General features: G+C 32.6%; 1 protein-coding gene across 5 annotated transcripts in view; it reads left to right on the top strand.

Moving 5' to 3' along the window:
* The window catches only part of OMA1 (OMA1 zinc metallopeptidase), a 55,587-nt gene that overhangs the window by 3,409 nt on the left and 29,838 nt on the right, over positions 1–22,340 (top strand). For all 5 annotated transcript variants that reach the window (XM_016159882.2, XM_016159884.2, XM_036228480.1 and 2 more), the window contains exons 2-7: positions 6,452–6,967; positions 8,996–9,224; positions 11,700–11,873; positions 11,967–12,074; positions 14,902–15,030; positions 18,156–18,230. In XM_016159882.2, coding sequence (XP_016015368.2) covers positions 6,471–6,967; positions 8,996–9,224; positions 11,700–11,873; positions 11,967–12,074; positions 14,902–15,030; positions 18,156–18,230 — 1,212 coding nt within the window. In that variant the 5' untranslated portion in view covers positions 6,452–6,470. The remainder of the gene's footprint in view (positions 1–6,451; positions 6,968–8,995; positions 9,225–11,699; positions 11,874–11,966; positions 12,075–14,901; positions 15,031–18,155; positions 18,231–22,340) is intronic.

Here is a 22,340-nt window from a genome sequence, read left to right as displayed (position 1 = left end):
CTCTGAGCTTCCTGGGATTTTATGTCCATTTCCTTCACCAGATTAGGGAAGTTTTCCATCATTATTTCTTTAAACAGCTGATCAACATCTTGATTTCCTTCATTTATCCTGATCAGATGGATATTTGGACCCTTAATAGTATCCCATATGCTCCTTAAATTATTTTTATTCTTGGCATCTCATCTCATGCCATTCTGATTGAGTGTACTTGGCTTTCCCATCCTCTAGATAGAGCATTTGATCCTTTTCTTTATTCATTTTGTTTATTCCATTTAATATACTCAGATAATGTGTTCTTCATTTTAGACTGATTCTTTTTTATAATTTCCATTTCCATTTTTATGGTTTTTATCTCTTTGTTGAAGTTCTCCCTGAATTTACACTTCCCAAAAGTTCATTGAGCATCTTTATAACTCTGCGCCTGTTAGATTACTTGACACCATTATATCTGGATCTCTGTTCTGTTCTCATATGGCTTCTGCTTCTTTGTCTTCCCATTTTGACTGCCTTTCTGTTTCTGCTTCTTTGTATGAACAAAGCTCTTAAGTCTCCAGGTCTTATTAGTGTGGATTTGTGAAGTAGCCATCCAGTGGCACAGTCCTGAGAAGGACTCAGCTGCAGGCCAAACAGCCCAAGCCTCTGCCCCTCTGGGGCCGCCTGTTAAGATTCAGCAAGCAATCCACAGATGCTGTGCTTATAGTTGCCTCAAAAGGCCACACCAGAAACTGAAGCCAGTTGCCTCCAGTGTGAGTCTAAGTGCTGCTCAGCAAGGAGCACCTGACTCATTGAGGATATACCTGGATGTTGCATGGGTGGGGCTGCAAGTTGAGAGATGCGGGGTTTCAGGGCATCCTCTGGGTGGAATGACCTCTGTTATCCCGTTTGATTACATCACAGCTATGGCGGCGCTTTGTCTACACACTGGGGGAGGGGAGGGCTCAACAAGGAACAATAGATACTGCTGGCACTCCTGTACAGACGAGTCTTACATCGGCCCTCACTCTGACAATGTCTCCCTATAAGTCCCTGGTGACCCCTGCATGCAGCTGAATTGGCACTGGTGCTCAGAGTGAGCCAGTTCGTTACTGAGATAATCCACTGCCGCAGCCTCCGTCTCACTCAGCTGCTCGAGACCAGGCAGCCCCACTTCTCACCCCGTCCTACCTTCTGCTGTTGCAGGTTGATTTCTTGGATTTCTCCTTAGTCGTATGGCTCGTTCCTCTAGATCCCAGGAGATTTTTCCTTGCTGCTGCTCCTTGTTTCTGTCACAACCTTGATTTGGTTGCCAAAGGGATGAACAGAGCCTCTATCATCTCTGTGCTTTTTTTTTTCTCTCTCGCCATTTCGTCTTAAATTAATTAGAATTAAGTTCATTAAAAATTTAGTTGCTCAGTAGCCACATGTAGCAGCTACCGAATAGGAAATTCATAACATTTCCATCATTGCAGAAAGTTCTGTTTTGCAGTGCTGCTTCACACATTTGTTTCCCATCCCTGATGTAAAGGATTTTTGCAAGTAGCATTTATTATTTTTTTTAAATTGCAGATCTTTTATTACAGAAATCTTCAGCTTTTAAATGGCCGCATGGTAATTTGGAATGTAGGACTTTGTATGTGAGTTGTGGGAGTAGGATTTTGTTGTCCGATTTGCATTTAATATTGCTTTTGTTCTTTGTGCTGAAAATTGAGAATTTAGCTTTGCAAAATATAAAAGGAACTCTCAGTTCCAATAAACAACATGTATATATTAAGATGTTAACAGCTTGTATATGAAACAAGTATGTAAATTTTTTTACCATGTACCCTCAAGTCAGCAAAAAAGTATTTGCAAGATACAGAATCTCTTCGAAGGGAAGGAATTATTTTTGGAAAAAACTAAAAGCTCATGAAGCTCAATTAAATGTATGAAGTACAAGGTCTCTTGGAAACCAGGAAAGCGTGAATCTTCCTCTCCCCCCTCCCTCCTCTTTCTCTGGCTTTATGGTTTCTCACTTTCCACACATTAATTGCATTGTCCTTTTTGTAGAACCACTTCTTTTGCAAGATGCCTAATCTTGGTTTTCATCTACAGTTCTTTGTGTTGCCATAGCACTAGCTACATTCCCAGTTTATACATGCTCTTACGTTCCTGTGCCTGATAATGTCTTATCACAAATCTTTTCAGTGTTGGATAGCTACTCCTAGCTCTGGTCAGTGGCTGGGATCACTAGAGACAAACATCGCAGTCTAGACTTATCCCTTAAATTGAGGTTGTAGGATATAATCAAGAAAAAGATTATGGCTAGGCAAGTTTCTGAAACTTATCTACTAGAGTAAAGGAAGGAAAGTGGGTTTCTGTTGTTTTTATAGTTTGACTTCTAGTAGAAGACATTTTATATTTAAACCTTAAGTACATTTTCCTGTTTGAAACAATTCCTTTAAATTTATTTTTTGTTTTATTTTGCATATGTCAAAAGGCATAAAAAATAGTTGTCTTCCTGGTCTATTCTTCTACTAATGGATATCCTTATTTATTTACTTATTTTTAAAATCCATGCAGTACATAGCATTTAATGAGGAGCTGTATTATTTTTTTTCCTCTACTATATTACAACCTCCAAGAGGACGGATACTGAATTTTATGCTGCATCCGTAACTCACATGCCTCCTAGCCAATGAAGAACCTTACTAGCTACTTAGTACTAATATTGAAATGATTTCCAGGCTTAAATTATTTTACTTCTTTTCAGCTTGTTTTGAAAAGAAACCTGGAAAGTATATTATTAATAATGCCAAACTATTATATATCATCCTGGACTCTACTGATTTAAAATTGGTAGCAATTCAAAAATGGTCAAAGTGGAGTTAATGTTAACTTAGCATGCCCTTTACTCACATTATACGTTCATAATGTGCAGGCAGAATGTATAAACTATATAAAAAATTTCGAGTTATTTTCAAACTAAGTTTGATATATAGATAATACTATTTATCAAAACTGGTGTTCTGAAGCATCTTTCTAGGTAATATAATATTAGCTTATATCGAGTTAGATTTACATATTCAACTTATGAAGATTTTGAAATAGAAAAATTGAAAAAAATGAACACATAATCATTACTTAGATATAATGATTAGTCATATTTTACTATATCGACTTTGTCTTCTTTGTGTGTACATTTGTACCTTTGCTATACAATTAAAAGTAAGTTTTATTTATCATGAAGAGACACTTCAGCAAGTATTTCAGGTATAAGAAAATCACCTATATAACTATAATATTGTCACCTAAGAAAATAAGCAATATGTACCTAAAATAACCTAGAAGTAAAGCCATATTCAAATTCCCCTAGTTGTCCCAGTTGTCTTCTAAAGCGCATTTTTTTTTCAATCTAGGATCTTACCTTTTCTTGCTGTCTCTTTTCGGTATCTTTTCAAAAATAATTGGTGTATAACTGATATACAATAAATTCTGCATATTTATACCGCATAGTATAAGTTCTGACTTAACCTGTAAACCTGTGAAACCATCAGTCAAGATACTGAACATATTCATTACCCCCAAAACTTTGTATTCCCTCCCCTTGTCCCTCTTTACCTCTCTGTCCTTAGGCAATCACTTATCTCTCTGTAATTGTAAATTAGTTTGCATCGTCTACAGTTTATATTATAGGTTGGAATCACAGCATGTGTACTCTTGGGGGACAGTAGGGTCTGACCTCTCACTTGCTAGTATACAGAAATAAAATCGTTTTTGTATATTGCTCTTGTATTCTGCCACCTTACTAAATTCATTTTAATATAGTATATATATATATATATATATATATATACACACACACATTTTAATTTGTAGATTCTTTTAGGTTTTCTGTATAGATTATCATGTTATATAGAAATAAAGACCATTTTACTTCCTTATTTCTTGCCTGGATGCTATTTCTTTCTATCTCTCCTTCTTCCCCTCTTCTCCCCCTCTCCTTCCCATCTCCTCTTCCGCCCTTTGCACTGACTAGGATTTCCAGTACAATGTCGAGTAGATGTGGTGAGAGTGGACAACTTGCCTGGGTCCTGATCTTAGGAGGAAAGTATAGTCTTTAATAAACATGTTGGCTAAAGGTTTTATGCAGGTGTCCTAGTTTACTGAGTTTTTATTAGGGATGGATGTTGGATTTTATCAAACACTTTTTCTGTGTTTATTGAGCTGATCATGTAGTGTTTTTTTTTAAAGTCTTTGATTAGGGTGAATTACATTGATTCGTTTATGTTTAATCAGTGTTACATTCCTGAGACAAACCTCATAGGTCATAATGTATTGTCCTTTTTAGGTATGGTTGAATTAGATTTTTCTAAAATATTGTTATGAATTGTATCAATTTTCGTGAAGGATCTTACTCTAGAGTCTTCTAGTAATGTTTTTTTCTGGCTTTGGTATCAGGATAATACTGGTCTTACATAGTGAGTTGCAAACTTTTCAATTTTCTATGTATAGAATTATTGATTTTTCTTTAACTGTTTGGTAAAATTCCCTAGTGAAGCTATATGAGTAAAAAAAAAAAACAATCAATTTAAAAAATAGATATAGGACTCTTTAGGTTATCTAATTCTTCTTGAGTGAGCTTTAATAGTTTGTATTTTACAAGGAATGTATCCATTTCATCTAAGATGTCAAATTTAAGATTTTAACCTTTCATTGATTTTAAGAAATTTGATTATGGTATACCTTGGAGTTGTTTCTTTTGTATTTATTGTGTGTGTGGTTTGTTAAAGTTCTTGTGAGTTTACAGTTTTCATCAGATTTGAAAAATTTTGCCATTTTTTCAAGTATTTTTTTTTGGTCTCTCAGCCTTACCCCCTTTTCTGGGTCTCAGTTACACATTTATTAGGCCCCTTAAGGTTATCCCACACCTCACTGATACTCCATGCATATTTTTCAGTCTATTTTTTCTCTGCATTTCATTTGGGTTGGTTTCTATAGGTAGGTCAAATTTACAAGTCTTTATTTCTACAATGTCTAATTTGCTGTTAGTCTCATCCATTGTATTTTTCATCTAACAGAATTTTCTTGTCTAGAAGTTCAGTGTAGGCCTTTAAAAAAATTCTGTCCCTGCATAACATGCTAAAAATGTCCTTTAACTTCTTAAACAATTGGAATATAGTTATAATAAGTGCTTTAATATCCAAATCTACTAATGCTGTCATCTGTATTATAAAGGAGTTAGTTTCTATTGATTGAGGTTTCTCCCATTTATGGATCACATATCCTACTTCTTGCATGCCTGGTAATTTTTAAATTATAAATTGTACCTTGTTAAGTGCTGGATATTTTTGTATTCTCGTAACTATTCTTGAGCTTTTTTTTCCTGGTATGTTGTTAAGTTACTTAGAAACAGTTTGATCTTTTTGAGTGTTGTTGCTTTTAATCTTTGTTAGGTAGAGTCAGAGCAGCCTTTAGTCTAGGACCAATTTTTCTGTAATATTGAGGGAAAACCCGTCTGAGTACTTTATCTAGTGCCCCGTAATTATAAGGTTTTCCACTTCAAAGGATGGAACAGGCACTCTACTCTGTGCGAGCCCCACATGTTATATTGTTCCTCTTATTCTTTTAGGTGGTTCTTGCCCAACTCCAGGGACTTTTCTCACATGTATACCCTGATCAGGACTCAGCTGGGTACAAGAGGGAGCTTCTCAGCAGATGCCTGGAGTTCGTTCTCTGTGCATCTCTGCAGCTCTTGTACTCTGCTCTGTGAGCTACAACTGCTGTGGCCTGCTTGAACTGCTAGCTTCACCTCTTCAGTTTAGGGGGACTGTTGGGATGCACCTAGGTTTTCCCTCTCTGCATATTGTATGGCTCACCTTATTTGTTTTCCATCTCTCAGAATCACAATCCTTCATTGTCCTTCATTGCCTAATGTTCAGTGTGTTGAAACCATTGTTTTGCTTATTTTGTCTGTTTCTTTAGTTTTTCTAAGTGGGAAGATAAGTCTGGTCTCATGGAGTACATCTTGATCCAAATCAGAAGTGCCAGGGTTATACCTGAAAGGAATAAATTCATATTTTAAAAAATACATCTTATAAGTTAGGTTTTATTATTTCATTACATGCTTCTTTCCCCTGTTAACGCCAATTGATAAAAATTTACTGCTATTTGTATGTAATCCATTTCTTATTCTCCAAATATTTTAGCTGTTAAAATAGAAATAGACCTCCTCCAAATAAAAATAAAAAATGAAACAACAAAAAAAACAAATTTATAAAGTACATGTTGAAGAGTAAGAAAAAAGTGAGTAAAATATCTTTGGTTTGTATTGCTCAAAGGTATTACTGTATGGGGTGGTGAATAGAAATCCAAGGTAATTTAGTGTGAGATGTGTTAAAGTAAGACTAATCGACATACCTATTTCATAAGTGTTATATTCCTAAGTTGGTAAATATTTTCCAGAGATATTTATAGTTTAATTTTTGTGTTCCAGATAATCAAGCAAAAGTAAGATGAGCTTCATCTATGGATTGCAGTCTGCTACTAGAAACTGTATTTTCTTCCGATTTAATTTATTGACCAACTGGAGAAAATGTAACACAGCTACAACCTCACTGGACTATCATCAAGTTCAAATTAACCATGTAGTAAATAAGCATCGGGTCCTGGGAGTAAATCAGTGTGCTAGGTTGACTTCTCTGCCTGGAAACTTTCATTTCTGTAGAACTTTTAATAACAAAAGAACAGGATGCCTCTTGAGTATCAGAAGTAAGGAAATTTGGATGATTACCCGAAAATGTACTGCATGGAATGACTGTTTTACAAGACAGCAACTGTTAAAAGAAATTGCAGTAATTCCTACTCTTTCACTATTGCGTCCTCAAAACTATTTTCCCATAAGAAACATTAGGACTTTGCACACGTCTCCACGGTTTCAAGCTGCTCCGGTTCCTCTCTTGTTGATAATTCTTAAACCAGTGCAAAAACTACTTGCAATCATTATAGGCAGGTAAAAATTTTTTTTTTAAATGTACTTTTGTATTAAAAGATATTTGTAAAACTATACTCTGAAAGAAAATTTGTTAGATTTCTGTCCTGTATTTAGCTCAAAATTAAGTTTCTAAACAGTTAATTTACCCAGTTTTGTTATGTATGATTTGATAATCTTGAAATAATTTACTGCATGTTAACTTATAGAAATACAGTCTTTAAAAAATTATGTGTCTTACATAGACACTTTTTAAAAGATCGACCTTGTATGTGTGATGACAAAAGAATCAGAAATGTGGATTATAACTCATATATAAGAACAGTATTCACAAACATTTCTTAACTAAATATGGAATTTGAGGCAACAGATCATGAAATTGAAGGACTTTGCTTGTTTAAAAATGAGAGCTGACTCCTAGCCAAGTTAACTCTTAAATCATTAATATTTATTTTTCTTTTCTATTTTCAACAAACCTAGTTGCTCCTGGTAGTCCTTTATAATAATTAATATTTTTCAGTGTAGAACCAGAATCAGTACTGAGTACAACATAGGCAAGTAGGAATTTATAGCCAAGGAGCAGGGTAGGGGTTGGTGGATGGAAAATTAGGGGAACATTGGGAGTAAGGGGGGGATGTTGCCTAAACAGACCAAACAGGATTCTTGTTAAAGGAGGATGAGGCTGATCAGGTATCACCTGGGGCCTGGTGAAGGCTGAGGAACCTTATTGGTGATCAGGTATGGAGGATGGGGGATTCTGGCTAAACAGACTTAGCAGAGTTCTTGCTAAAAGTAGACAATGCAGAGATGAACAGGAAGTCTGAAAGTCAAAGCCTAGTTGAGAAATTAATTGTTCAGGAGACGAAGAGTAGAGTTTGGTGGATGAGAGAATCTGTGTCAAATCAGCGCGGGTTCTAGGACCAGCAGCTCCTTTTCATCCTTTTAAATTATTTATTTTTAATGTTTTTATTGTTATTGTCAGTCACCTAATTTTTTAAAAAAGTATGTTTTAATACATTTTAAATGAATAGTAACAAGTCATATAAAGTTTAAATTGGAAATAAATATACTTCCTAGGTTTAATCTTTTTGGGTTGAAACATTTTAGAGGCATTTTAAGTGTGACAGCAAAATTAAGATGAAGTTATTTTATAAAATTTCATCAAGAGAATGTTTATATTTAAAATTTTTGTTGTGATTTCATAGATAAACTCACAAGGAAAAATTTCTGTTCTAGTCTTGAAAACATCACTTGTTCTCAAAATGTCTCTGGACCCTAGTAAGCAGCAGAGAGGGTTGTCTGGTAGCTCTTGCAATGCTATTTGTAAAGTCCTCATTTTCTTATTTTCTTTGCCTATGCTCTTCTTATTACCTCTCCTTTGTCATGTTTTGGAGGGGATGGGGTTTCTGCCCCTGAAAAATATTTCTAAAATCAGTCATGAGGTAGGTTGCCTTGTACCTTGCTGAAGCACTGGCAGATGGTGCTGGAAGTCTGACGAGCAGTAGGGAGAAAGTTGGTTAAAGGTATAGATTTATTGTATCATAAACTCTCAAATGTTTATTTGGGTAATTCATCCCTTCTTAAGTGGTTAAGTGCTCAGACTCGGGCATCACATTGCCTGGTTATCCTTAAGTACCTCTTGACCTTGGACAAGTTGCTTAACTTCTCTGTGTCCTGTTTTCTATGACAAGATTATTGTGAAGATTCAATGAGATGACATATGTATAACGATTAAAAGAGTACTTTCCATGTGGTAAACAGTCAGTAAATGTTAACCAGTGGTAGTTGTAGTAAAATAGCTCCTCATTTAATGCTTACCTTTAAAATAACTGAAGAAAATTCATATGAATGTTAGACTTTTTAACTGTAGCTCTATATAGTTGATTCCTTTTTTATCATTTATCTAAGAATTTTATAAATTGAAAAAAATCCATACAGAGAGATATGTCATAAAAAAGTATTTGATGACATAAAATTCAAGCATAAGAATTGACTTTTGGTGATACGTACTGATCCTGTTATCAGAACTTTGAATTTTTTTTGCTCTAGGGGAATAAGGAAATGGTGGCATGCACTTCCTCCCAACAAAAAAGAGCTATTTAAAGAAAATATAAAGAAGAATAAGTGGAAGTTATTCTTCGGTTTGAGTAGTTTGGGATTGCTCATCATGGTGTTTTATTTTACCCACCTGGAAGTGAGTCCAATCACAGGAAGGAGCAAGCTACTGTTACTGGGGAAAGAACATTTCAGTCTTTTATCGGAACTGGAATATGAAGCAGTAAGTAGTGTGAATTGTTTTTAATCAGATTGCTTAATAAATACTTAAAGCAGGGAGATTTCTTTACTATGAAAGGCATACCTTTTTAAAAAAGTTTTAGTCTTTGATAGGAAGTTAGTAATTTTTCCCCAAAGGTCTCAGACCTTTCATACTTAGTATTTCTAGTACCTACATTGCTTTCCTCCATGTCAACTTAAATGTCACTTTTTCATGAAAGCCTTTCTTGATTATCCAAACCAGCCTAGGCAGGATATCTGTATTAGGCTCAGGGCAGGTATCCTTTATATATTGACTGAATTTTGGATCAGCGTCTTTGCAGTTGTTCCCAGTGCTTAGCTATATTGGGGTTAGTTTACTTTTATTTTCTCTTTGCGTACTGTATTTTTCCTTCAAAGCACCTATTACAAGGGTAACAACAATTATTTACTTGTTGATCTATCTCCCTTGTTAGACTAAGTTCCATGGGGTCAGAGACCCTGTCAGGTTTTGTTAATTTAATCTAAAGTACAGTGCACAAAGTAGTTCCTTAGTATATATTTTTTGAATAAATAGATCTGTAGTCTGAATTTTTATAACTTGAAAGTAAAATAGAATAAGATAGTTTTTTTTTTTTGTAACATCAATTTTGGCAATTATATTTTTTGAATGCAAAGTAAAGTTGTAATTCAGAAGCCTTAACTCCTTGGAGTGTGTAACTCAGGCAGTTAAACATTTTACACCACCAGTGAGCTCCTTGAGGATAGATCTTTCTATCTCCAGTGTATAGCACATACCTAGTATGTGCTCAGTCGACGTTTGCTGAAATCTCATAGCCTCACTTGACAGCTTTGGCATGGTTAGATCTTTATATCTTTTTATTCCACTTGAGCTTCCAAATTTGTCAATGGAAAGTTAAAAAAAGAACAGTGCTTTGTCACTAAAAAGATTGTTCTTAAGATCAGACGTTTCTAGGAGATTTATGCAGAGATTTGAGATGTTTCTTAGGATATAATCTCGGCAGAGGCAAGTTTGAAGAAAGTGTTCTGGAAGGATTGAGACAGGCCTGGTGTTAAATTAGTACATATACCATTCACATCACTAAGATGCTTCTTTTTTTTCTTATTTTTTAACCTACAAATGCAATATCTGATCTATATGAAAATTCAAACACATGTTCTTCTAGGGCTATTATAAAATACCATAATTACAGTAGTTCCCCCTTATCAGTAGGTTCACTTTCCATGATTTCAGTTACCTACGGTCAACTGTGGTCAAAAATATTAAACGGAAAATTCATAAGTTTTAAATTGCATGCCTTTCTAAGAGTACTTCATCTCATCACGTATGCATTTTTACAATCTCACATCACAAGAAGGATGAGTATGGTACATGAAATATTTTGAGAAACTGCATTTACATAACTTGTGTTACTAACATGATATTTTGTTATATTTGTTTTATTATTGTTATTAATCTCTTACTGTGCCTAATTTATAAATTAAACTTTACTATAAGTATGTATGTATAGGAAAAAACAGTATTTATAGGGCTCAGTACTATCCGCGGTTTCAGGCATCCACAGGGGGTCTTGGGACATATCCCCCATGGATAAGGGGTGACTATTGTACATATAATCTTTCTTGTTTTTATATATTTCAGAAGGGTTAATATAATAGTTTTATTTGTTTCAGATATTTTATATTGGTGACTTGTGCTTTTTAAGAACGTTAATTGATAGACTATTACGAATTCGTATCCTAAAAAAAAAATCACCTATTTTTAATACATCTCAAGGAAGAAACTTACAAACTTATTGATTTATATGAAAAAATTATATTTTATGGAAATTAAAATAATTTTTTAGAACATCCTATTAGTACACTTGCAAGGGTCTCATGAATATAGTTTTAGAAAAATGTCTTTATGTGGTTGCTAGTCTTAATCAGCATTATATAGAGAAAATAATATGCCTAATGGTTCTAAAATTTCAGTAATTTTCTTTCTCTGTGACTAAAGCACTTAAAATTAATGGAATGGTTTTGTTTTTTTTTTTAGAAGTTTAACTTATTAAGTATAGGGTATTTTTTACTCAGTGGGTCATGAAAGTAATTTTCTTTTGTATTTTACTTTCTTATATGAAATCTTTATGTTCCCTAGGCACTGTTTTGTTTTCTAAAATATTTAAGGAAGTAGCAATAATGTTTAAACATTGTATTTGTTTAGAGCCTAATTGAAGAGATGAATGAAATTTTTACTTGGACCAATTTATATGAAAAAAATCAAAATCTTAGTTTTCAGAATTTATTCCATTTATGAGAAACCACATTACCTTTGCATGAATAATTTAAATCTTAGAATTTGATTGTTTAATATATGCAAATTTTTAAATAATTAAAATGTTCAAATGTAAGCTGTATAACTATGAAGCAGTATAAACATGTTGTAGAGCTAAAACGCTTTTAAAATAAAGACCGATTTTCTTTTTTAATCTTTCAGTGTATGGAAGAATTTAAAGATTTTATGCTGACTGAGAAAGATGCCCGATACCTGTCCACTAAAGAAGTGTTTTATCATTTAATTGAATGCAATAAAGATATTCCAGAGATCTCTGAGATCAATTGGGTTATTCATGTGGTTGAGTCCCCAGATATAAATGCCTTTGTGCTTCCAGTAAGTAAATGTTCTCGAACCTTATTGTTAAATTTAACCTCCTTGTTTTTTTATGTAGTTCTAATTGCTTACATTATTTTCTCTATGGTGCAGAATGGACATGTGTTTATCTTCACTGGGCTTTTAAATAGTGTGACTGATACTCATCAACTTTCCTTCCTTCTGGGCCATGAAATAGCACATGCAGTACTTGGGCATGCTGTAAGTACTTAAAAAAATATTTAGCTATTGAACTGCTTTGCAGTTAGCAAGTTAAATCTTTTAAAGAGATGAACTTTCAGTTTTCTTTCTTTTTTTAATGATGGAATTTAAATTTTTAGCAATTGTCTTACTCTTTTACCTGAAAAAAATATGATTGGCTAATTTGGGGAGTTTTTGTGGTCTTATTCTTTTACCTGAAAAAAATATGATTGGCTAATTTGGGGAGTTTTTGTGGTCTTTAGTACTTGATACTGAATAATTAGTGTTTCTCTTAATATTTTTATCACCTGTCTCTTTTGCTAAAAAGTAATTATTCTCAACCTCTAATTATTTCAAATTAGGTTTTAAACTTTCCATAATTATTAACATACTTGTAATTTAGTCAGAAAATTAACTATAGGAAAATGATACTACTATTTAAGTGAGTAAATCTGTTTTCTTGCTTTTTAAATTCATTTTCCAAGGATAGCTTGGAGCATCTTTGAAAATGTCTGGAATGATATGCCATCTATAATTAAAGCAGGGTAATAATAATGATACCTTGCCATTTTATGGTTTATCGACCTTTTTAATAGGTACTTTCTCATAAGTTTAATACTGTCCTTATGAGGTATGTATTTAATATCCTTACATTATATGTGAGGAAGCTGATGTTTAAATAGGCTCAGTAACATGACTAACATGACAAAGTGGCAGAATTGGGACTTCAGCCCAAGTCTTTTGTTTGCAAGTTCAATGCTGCTTCCTTTTACCACAGTTGCCTGGTCGTTGGCAGCACTTTCTCATAGGTAATAGAATTCAGATTCATTTATGTACCTGTGAATACACATCTGTTTGACTTGGTGTGCATCCATAAAAGTAACATATTTGTTTATTTTTATGCATTCAAATATGCATGGCTTTTAAAAAAGAAATCCATTTGTCTATCAATATATGGCACAGAGAATATAGTCAATAATATTGTAATAACTGCACAGTGACAGATGGTTACTAGACTTACTGTGATCACATTGTAAGGTATATAAATGTTGAGTTACTGTGTTGTACACTTGAAACTAATATAATGAATGTCAACTAAACTTTAATAAAATTAAGAAAATATATGCATGGCTCTTAATTAGAGGTATATTTTCTTTAATTGAAACCATAAAGGTAAATAGTAAAACGCTTGTAAAATGCTATGTAGAAATGCAAGTAACATTGATTTAAATTGAAATGATAGTCATGTTAATTTCTCTAAAAGTCATCTCAAATTCTATTCCTTAGAGTATTAATAAGATGATGTGAGCCAAAGTTGTGCTTTTCAGTAGCATAAATAGTAATTACTTCTTCTGAGTTCCAGGAAAATTTTAAAAATGTTTTCTTTAATCAAATATATAAAATAATAAATCTGAGCAGTTAAAATAGATTTTATCTTTCAGGAAAGATAACTGCAAAATTAATCAATTTTGGCCATTTTTAGCATTTAAAAGGTGTTAATATTTAAGTACATTTGTTTTTCTGGCACTTCATTCGACGCCTCATTCAGCATATTGTCATCCTTTTCAGTGCAAGAACAGTAATTAGATGAGATATAAAAGGCAGATAGCAGCCTTAATAATAGAAAATAGTTATTAAATTTCTTCGGTAGAGTTCTTAGACATTATCAATACTGTTTTCTCTTTTAGGAGTCTCTGTTTTGATTTGATGGAGTCCTTTATGTTGTTTTCTTTATTCCACAAATACACTCAGATTCTGCTGTGTAATAACAATTATGTTCTTTAATAATTAATAACAAGGATTTATCTCTTCTAGAATGACTTCATCATTTGGGTTTTACTCTTTTATGCTAAAATAATTTCATAATTGTTTTTCATAACCCACAGTTCTCATAATGAAGCAAAGAATTCTTCATAAGGGCAGGTCATATTGTAAAGAGCAGTATTCTAGGGGGTTATCTTTAGTTGTCAGCCATGTTTCATACATTGAAGTAGTGCTTCCTATGTTATTAGTACTAGCATTATATTAACATTTATAATCTACCTTAATGGTGAACAATGAACAATCTAGTGCATTAAACTTATATTTAGATATTACTATTACTCAAAACAACCATTTTAAACAAAGTCTGCTTTGATTATTGCTCTAAGTACATACAAAAATTCATAGAACCCGATTCCTGGTGAGAAATACTAGGCTTAATAAAATTGCAAACTTACATAAATCATACTTCATATATTAGGTCATGAAGGCCAAAACATTTTTATTTAAAATAGAATTTGATTATTTTCTGAATTGTTCTTTAACTGCTTCACATGTTAGGTAGTGTTGTGTCTCTATCCCAAAGTGTAAGTATAATAAACACATTTATTTAATTTTTAAAACGATATAGCAACTGTGGTAGAAACTAAAACTTTGGCTTTGATTCCTTGTTCTTGTACTAATAGCTGTGTGAATTTGGGCGATTCTTTTTATTTCTTTTCCATCTTAGTTTCTTTATTTATAAAATAGGGATAATTGTACCTTTTTCACAAGATTATTATGCTCGTTAATATAAGAAACTAGAGATTAATGAATTCGTCATTGTATCTGAGTGATAGTAAGTGAATCAGTAAGTGTTAATTGAATGAATGAATGAATATATAATGTAACTATATAAGCAAGGGAGGAAACAAACAGACTGGGAAAAGATAAAGTACACAGGAGAAAAAAAGTTCGATCTTAGTTGGTGAAGGTTAGTTAAACACAAGTAGTTATTTAGTGTGATTACACATGATGAACTAGAAAATGTAAGCATGTACTGTCTCAATTTATTAAATGTAATTTTCATTATTTTGATTATTCTCAGGCAGAAAAGGCCAGCCTAGTTCATTTACTGGATCTCCTAGGTCTGATTTTTCTCACAATGATTTGGGCCATTTCTCCTCGAGATAGCTTGGCACTTCTGGGCCAGTGGATACAGTCTAAATTTCAGGAGGTAAGTCTGAGACAGTAACTTGATTTTGTAATGGCCTGTGGTGAAGATATTTTAATATTACTGTAAAGCAACAAATACCAGAGATATTTTCAAATGTTATGAAATATAGGTACTAATTTTTTCTTTTCTCATTTTTAGGGAATATTCTTACTAATGAATATTCAAATTAAGAAATACTACATCTCTCAAATGATGGAGATAAATGGGTTAGAAGGGCTTAGCAACTTTTGGCTAACATAATTTTTTTTGCGGGGGGGTGGTATAGTTATGGGTCTTAAAGAGGAAATCTGGTAACAGACTGTTTTCTTCTATCATTTTACCTTCAGACTTGCCACTTTTGTCTTTTGTTATGACTATGGTGTATTCACTGGATGACTCTCCCTTTCCTTAAATATTTGCACCTTAAAACCTGATGGCTTTTATGGGTGCAGAGTTGGCTGAAGCTGCTTTGCCACCCTCACCTCTTCACTCCTAGTTAAACTAACATTGCCTGAAAGATATTGAAAGGACAGTCTTATGAGGTGTTATGTTAACTTTTGTTTTTAGTACTTACGTATAATGATAATCATTTCAAAATTTATTGAGTCTTTCCTTTTGTTCAAAACACTGCAGTACTGAAAGTAGGTCTTGCGATCTTGATAACTGCTTTGTTAACTATGATTAATTATTTTATTTTACATCTTTTTTTTTCCAAATATTTCCTCTTGTCCTGGGAGGTTTGGTTATTTAGGAACAATCTGTTATTTGTTTATTTAATGATTTGTGGAGCACCCATAAGAGTGCCATCTGGTTGCTGTTTAAATCTAATGTGTAAAATTCTTTGTGAGACAAATTGCTTTCGAAATTGGATAAGTAAGGCTTTTATTCAGTGTTACCACATCGTTTGGGTTCATTTATATTGAAATAAAGGTTCTTTAAAGGAAAAAGAAGGAATGGTTATTGCTTGGGTTATAGGATCTCATATCTTGAATTTTATTTGTGTCATGATGTGCTGGGAAAGTCAAAAAAGTTAATGTAGTTTTTTTTCATTTGTCAATAGATAGCTTTTTCTGTAATGGAATCAGAATATTTGGTCATAAGAAAAATGACTTGTAGTTGTTTCTTAAAATACTTGATGAGTTTTACTACTTCAGAATAATTCTTTAATATTAGACTGAAAATAAAATAGGAACTACTTATGTTTGAACTGTTTCCCTAAATCAAGACCTCCCCCCAAAAAAAAAAATTTTGATGACAAAGAAAATATACCTCTCTAGAAAGCCTTGCTCATTAGGATTGGTGAACAGAGAGGAATGCAGTTAGTGAAGTCATTAAGGAGGGGGAGTTGCTGACATTTATTTGTCAGAGAAACGAGAAAGAAAAAAGAAGTTGGGGCACTCACTTAACCATTGGGAACCCCTATTTTTATAATCTTAAAGATTTGGGCATAATGTAGTAGCCCTCATAGAGTGCTACCAGACAGGATTTTGAGAGCAATTAGTAATAATTATAGTAGCTAACATTTATTAAGTGTTTACCATATGTCAAGCACTAGAATAAACACTGTAGATTAATTATGTACAGGGGTTAAGATTATAGGCTCTGATAAGATGAACTTGTGTTTGAATTTAGGCTCCTTTGTACCTAAATTCTATAGAATCTAGATAGGTTACTTCACGTATATAGATCTCAGTTTCTTCATTTGTAAATTGGGATAATTAGAGTAGCTAACTCAAAGCATTGTTGTGAAATGATACATTTGAAGCAGGATTTCTCAATGTAAGCACTGTTGAGATTTTAGATTAGATAATTCTTTATGTAGAGAGTTGTCCTGTGCATTGCAGGATGTTTAGTAGCCTTGAAACATCCAGCTGCCGCTAAACATCTAGCCTCTACCTACTAGATGCCAGTAACACTCTCCTGTCCTCTACCTCCATCCATCCTGCTCCCTCAGACAATCAAAAATGTCTCCAGGTATTTTCAATGTCCCTGGAGGATGCAGTGACATCCCTTTGAGAACCACTTATTTAAAGCATTTAGCACAGTGCTTGGCACAACGCAAGGATTCAATAAATAGGACGTATTATTGTTTGCTCATTTTATTCGCTCTGCAACTCTAGAAGGTTTGTACTGTTAGTATTCCATTTTACATGCGATGCTACCAGACTTAGATGGGTTAAACAATTAGCCCAGGGTTAATAGTTAAAAAGTGTCAGCATTTGGATTTGAACACAAATTTGTCTCTTTTTAAAGCCAGTGTTTTTAATCAGACATACCATCAACAGACTTGATGGGACACCTGTAGATAAGTCACAGAGAGCAAAGACAGTATATAATATAGTTCAACAACCTAAAACGGACATGATCAAGGAGGAAGAAAGTTATGTCTAATGGTCACATACTGTGGATCAGATTGATTATATTATTTCTAGCCACCTCTGAAAAACTGCTTCCCCAATAAATTAAATGGCTCTTTTCTCAAAAGTCCTGCCTATTGATCCATCTCCTGCAAAGGTTTAGTACTTACTGAAAATTAGAATTTAACTGGAAAGCATTCACATAAATATAAGTAATCAGGAAAATTAAAGTTACAATATCTATTTGCATTTTTTTATTGAAGTTAGAAGAAAATTTCATTTTCCTAACTAATCAATACTTAGAAAAAAAGGAAATTAAGATAATTTATCAAAGAAAGAACGTTCAGCAATATGGTTAATTTTCCAACTGAAATAAATCCTCTAGTAGTGTCACTGGCTATTATACAGCCATATTTTTTCAATTTTCTTTTAAAACTGCAAGATCAAAATGTTCCTTGGCCATAATAAAAGACAGTATTGATAAGCTTTCTTGGGGGAATCTTCTATGTAATGGATAGAGATTATAGTTCGAAAAATAGAAGTACCCTGTATGGTACTATAAACTCTCCAGAAGTTTGTAGACTTTTTTTTTTTCTATTTCTGTTTAAAAAATATTAATCTTTGGTTGAAGAAATAAAGCCTACAGCTTATGTTTTATACCACAGTGTTCTTTAAATGTTAATACTGGAGAGTATAAACTTTATCCTAGAAACTCTTTGAAATTAATATTAAAAATCTCATTTTGTTAAGAAATAATCTTAATGGAACTTTTTTTCTGTTTCTTCGTAGTATATGTTTAAGAGACCATACAGTAGAACATTGGAGGCTGAAGCTGACAAAATTGGACTACAACTAGTGGCAAAGGTAAAATGTTTTGTAGATAATGCACAGTGTCCTTCACATAGTAAAAGATAAATGTGCATTGTCTTAATGAAGTTTGGCATGGGCAGAGAATGAGAGTTGGACTATACATAATTTTTCGTTAATGCCATTTTTAAATCTGTGCCTTCTGGAAGCTAATGCTCTCTTTATTTTACTCCTCTGCCTTGTTTTGCTGCTCTCAGGAGACTTTTTGAGTAAATAAGATGACGTGTAGCTGTTTTTTCCCCGATTTGGAGAAAGGTTTATCATATTGTAGCTATGATCCTGGCTGAGCAAATGGAATTTTTACCATTTGAATAAATAGTAGAAGAGCAGGCTTATTCCTCTGTATCTTTCACATTATTTTTGTTGCAGCAGATGGCTTAGTTTTGCAAGCCACAGAGCACCTCTGGGTATTTACCCGATTTAAGTTGGCTTTGTTCATGTCTGCTTAACTGAGCACTTTGCCCCCGTCTGGTCTTTTTAATCACCTGTGATAACTGACTATTATTATTATTTAGGTTTAACATTAGAAGAAAAACTGGATTTTTAAAAATAAGTGAAAACAATGCCACTTAACATATTAAATTCAAATCGTATGTGATTCTTTTAGTTTTCAATAGTTATTAAAAGTCCTGACTTTTAAAAATCACTATTATTAGAAATTCTTATGAGTTATAGATTTAACTTTATAAATCAAGATATTACTCATTCACAAAAGCAAAACCAGTTCTTTGAATATTACATAAGTAGAATTAAGTGAATTATCAGACTGCATAGATAAAGCAGTATCCAAATAATGGTCCACATTATTTCCTAATTTTAATGTGCTGCGGTTTATGAAATTTTCCTTTTAGGTAAATGTGTTCTGGTTAAGAAATCTTTGCTATCTCAATAAATTGTTCCTGTTTTATTTCCAAGAAGCTTTATTGTTTTGTTACCTCTGTTATATGTAACATGAAAGAGTTCAAGATAATTTTTTTTCCATATGACTATCTAATGAACTCTTTATTGAAGGTCACTGTTTTCCTACGTTGTCTTTCTACATTGACTACTTCAGTGTCTCTGTCATAAATATGGGAGGCTACATGGAAGTCTGTTTCTGGACTCCCTCTTCTATTCCATTAATCTGTCATATATTGTTGAGCCAATACTACATCATCACTTGCTTTGTAGTAAGTATGAGAGCTTCTGTCCTCTAATGTTGTTCTGCATGATTGACTTGCTATTCTTGGTCCCTTGCTTTTCCATATAAATTTCATAATCAGCCTATCAAATTACACATCTGTACAAAAACATGCCTAGGATTTTGATTGGAGTTGGGTGCATTAAATATAAATCAACTTGGGGATAGTTGACTAGTGTCAACAATATTGAGTCTTCCGATCCATTAATGATATATTTGTCCGTTTATTTAGATGTTCTCTAATTTCAGTGATGTTTTGAGATTTTTTTGTGTGTGTATATGAATTATACATCTTTTCTTAGGTTTATTGCTGAGTAACATTTTTTGATGTTGTTATAAATAGTGTCATTTAAAAACTAAGTTTTCTGATATATAGAAATATAGTTTGTTTTTATAATGGACTTTATATCCAGATACCTTGCTAACTTCACTTAATTCTAATAGTGTGTAGATTCTTTTAGATTTTATATATACTGTTACATGTGTATATACATATATTATTCATAGTCATCTGTGAATAATGACAGTTTTATGTCTTCTAATCCATAGATTTTCTTTTCTTTGCCTTATTGTAATGGCCAAAAACTTCAGTACAATGTTGATGGTGAGCACCTTTGTTTTCTAGTTATCAAAAGGGATGTATTAGTCTCATGGTTATGGATTTTTGTATTTTGCCTTCTAGTTCTATTAGTTTTTGCTTTGTACATATCAATACTATTTTTAGCATACTTTTGTAGGATTGTTAGATCTTACTGGTGGATTGATCCTTTTATCAGTATGAAATCCCTCTTTGTCTCTACTAATGCTTTTTGCCTAAATTCACTTTTTTCTTTATTAATAATGTTTTGACGACTTTCTTTTGGTTAGTACTTGCATGGTATATCTTTTCCATTCTTCAGTTTTTAAGCTTTCTGTTTTCTTATGTGTGCGTCTTTTATAAGTAGTACACAGTTTTTGTTGTTGTTTTTAATCTTTGCTCTTTTTTGGATCTATTTAGTCTATTTAATTTTACTTTTCATTCCTTGGTGACTAATGACAAGAAGCATAGTTTCATATGTTACTGACCATTCATATACCTTTTGTTAGTTGTCTTTTTACATATTTTGCCCATTTTTAAATTGGGTTGTCTTATTCTTACGTCGAAAGAGTTCTTTATACATGCGCTAGATACAAGTCCTTTGTCAAATATATGTATTGTAAATATTTTCTCATTCTGTGGCTTGCTTTATTATTTTTTAGTGATGTGTCTTGAAGAATAAAAGTTTAAAGTTTTTATGAAATCTAATTTTTCTACTTTGGGTTTAATTTACTTTTCTTTTTCTTGTGTTCTAAGGTGAAAATTTACATCATTGGCTATAAATTTCCCACTCCACGTTATTTTAGCTTTATACAGATTTTGATGTGTTTTATTTTCATTTTCAGTTAAGTCAGAATAGTTTCTAATTTTCTTTGTGATTTCTTCTTTCATTCATGCATTATTTAGAAGTGAGTCATTTCAAATACAGATATTTGGAGCTTGCCTAAATATTTTATTGTTTATTTCTAATTAACTCTTTTGTTGTCTGGGAAAATACTGTGTTAAGATTTATTTTATCACTTGAAAAAAATATATATTCTGTATTTGTCAAGTGTATATTTTATAAATATTAATTAGGTTAAGGTGGTTTATATTGTCTTAGAAATCTTCTATATCTTTCTGATTTTTTTTTATCTACATGTTCTTGAGAGAGTATTGAATTTTTAAAGCATAATTGTAGATTTGTCTGTTTTTCTTTCAATTTTTTAAGTTTATGCTTCATGAATTTTAAAGCTCTATTAGGTACATACATACATGAGGTTATTTTATCCTCTTTTTAAATTGATTAATCATTGTGAACTATTCCTCTTTATCACTGGCAATACTCTTTGATCAATTTTTTGTTTGACAGTAATTTTTTAACATTATTTTTTGCATTAATATAGCCACTTCAGCTTTATGTGTTACCATTCACTTCATATATGGGTATTTTTCTACCCATTTACTTTCAAACTATTTGAGTTTTTGTATTTAAATGCATGTCTTATAGATGGCATAAAGTAGGTTCTCACTTTGTTATTCAGTGTGACAATCTCTGCCTTCAACTTGAAGTGTATAGTCGATTTATATTTAATGTAATTATCGATATGATTATATTTAGGCCTGTCATTTTGCTATTTGCTTTTTATTTGTGTTATTTATTTTTTGTTTCTCTATCACTCCTTTCTGCCTTCTTTTGATTTAATCAAATATTTTTGGGTATTTCCTTTAATATTAATTGACTTTCTAGATATAACTCTTGGTATTATTTTTAATGGTTCCTTTTGGGATTAAATCTATTCGAGGTTAATATTAAGTAATATCTGACAAAATATAGGAACCCGGCGATAGTATATTTGGCAGTCATCAAGAATTTCAGTCAAGATGGAGCTCACCCTCCATGTTGTTTCCTTGTTTCTGAGTATTTCCTCTTTTTTTCCAGCTACTGGCTCTGCTGATTCTATTGAAAATTCAAGCCCACAAAGCTTCAAGTTTTTGTTGCCTAAACTGCTCATGGTTGAGGAATTTAATGAGTTCACAAAATAAAATAGCGGACTCACAGATTTGGTCCCATTAGTCTATTTTTCTTTCTGGTCTTTGATTACTTTTCTACAATTCCTACCCATCTTCCTCATATCTCCCCTCCTTATGTGTGGTTTAGCATCATCAGGAATTTGGGTAGTTTATACAGAGTTTCATATTCCTTCTGTAGTTCTCTCACTGTCAGAATTTCTCCTTTAGATTTTTCACTGCTTTCCTATCCCTGAACTACAATCTTTGGCACTTTAGCTGGTGATATGTTGTTTTCTACCACCATCTTCTACAGCTTTATCATGGAAGCTGGTTAATACTCTTAGGCTAGAAAGCCAGG

Source organism: Rousettus aegyptiacus, unplaced genomic scaffold, assembly GCF_014176215.1.
Source record: "Rousettus aegyptiacus isolate mRouAeg1 unplaced genomic scaffold, mRouAeg1.p scaffold_m13_p_1, whole genome shotgun sequence".
Classification (NCBI taxonomy): domain Eukaryota; kingdom Metazoa; phylum Chordata; class Mammalia; order Chiroptera; family Pteropodidae; genus Rousettus; species Rousettus aegyptiacus.
This window is presented reverse-complemented; position numbering and strand designations above follow the sequence as displayed.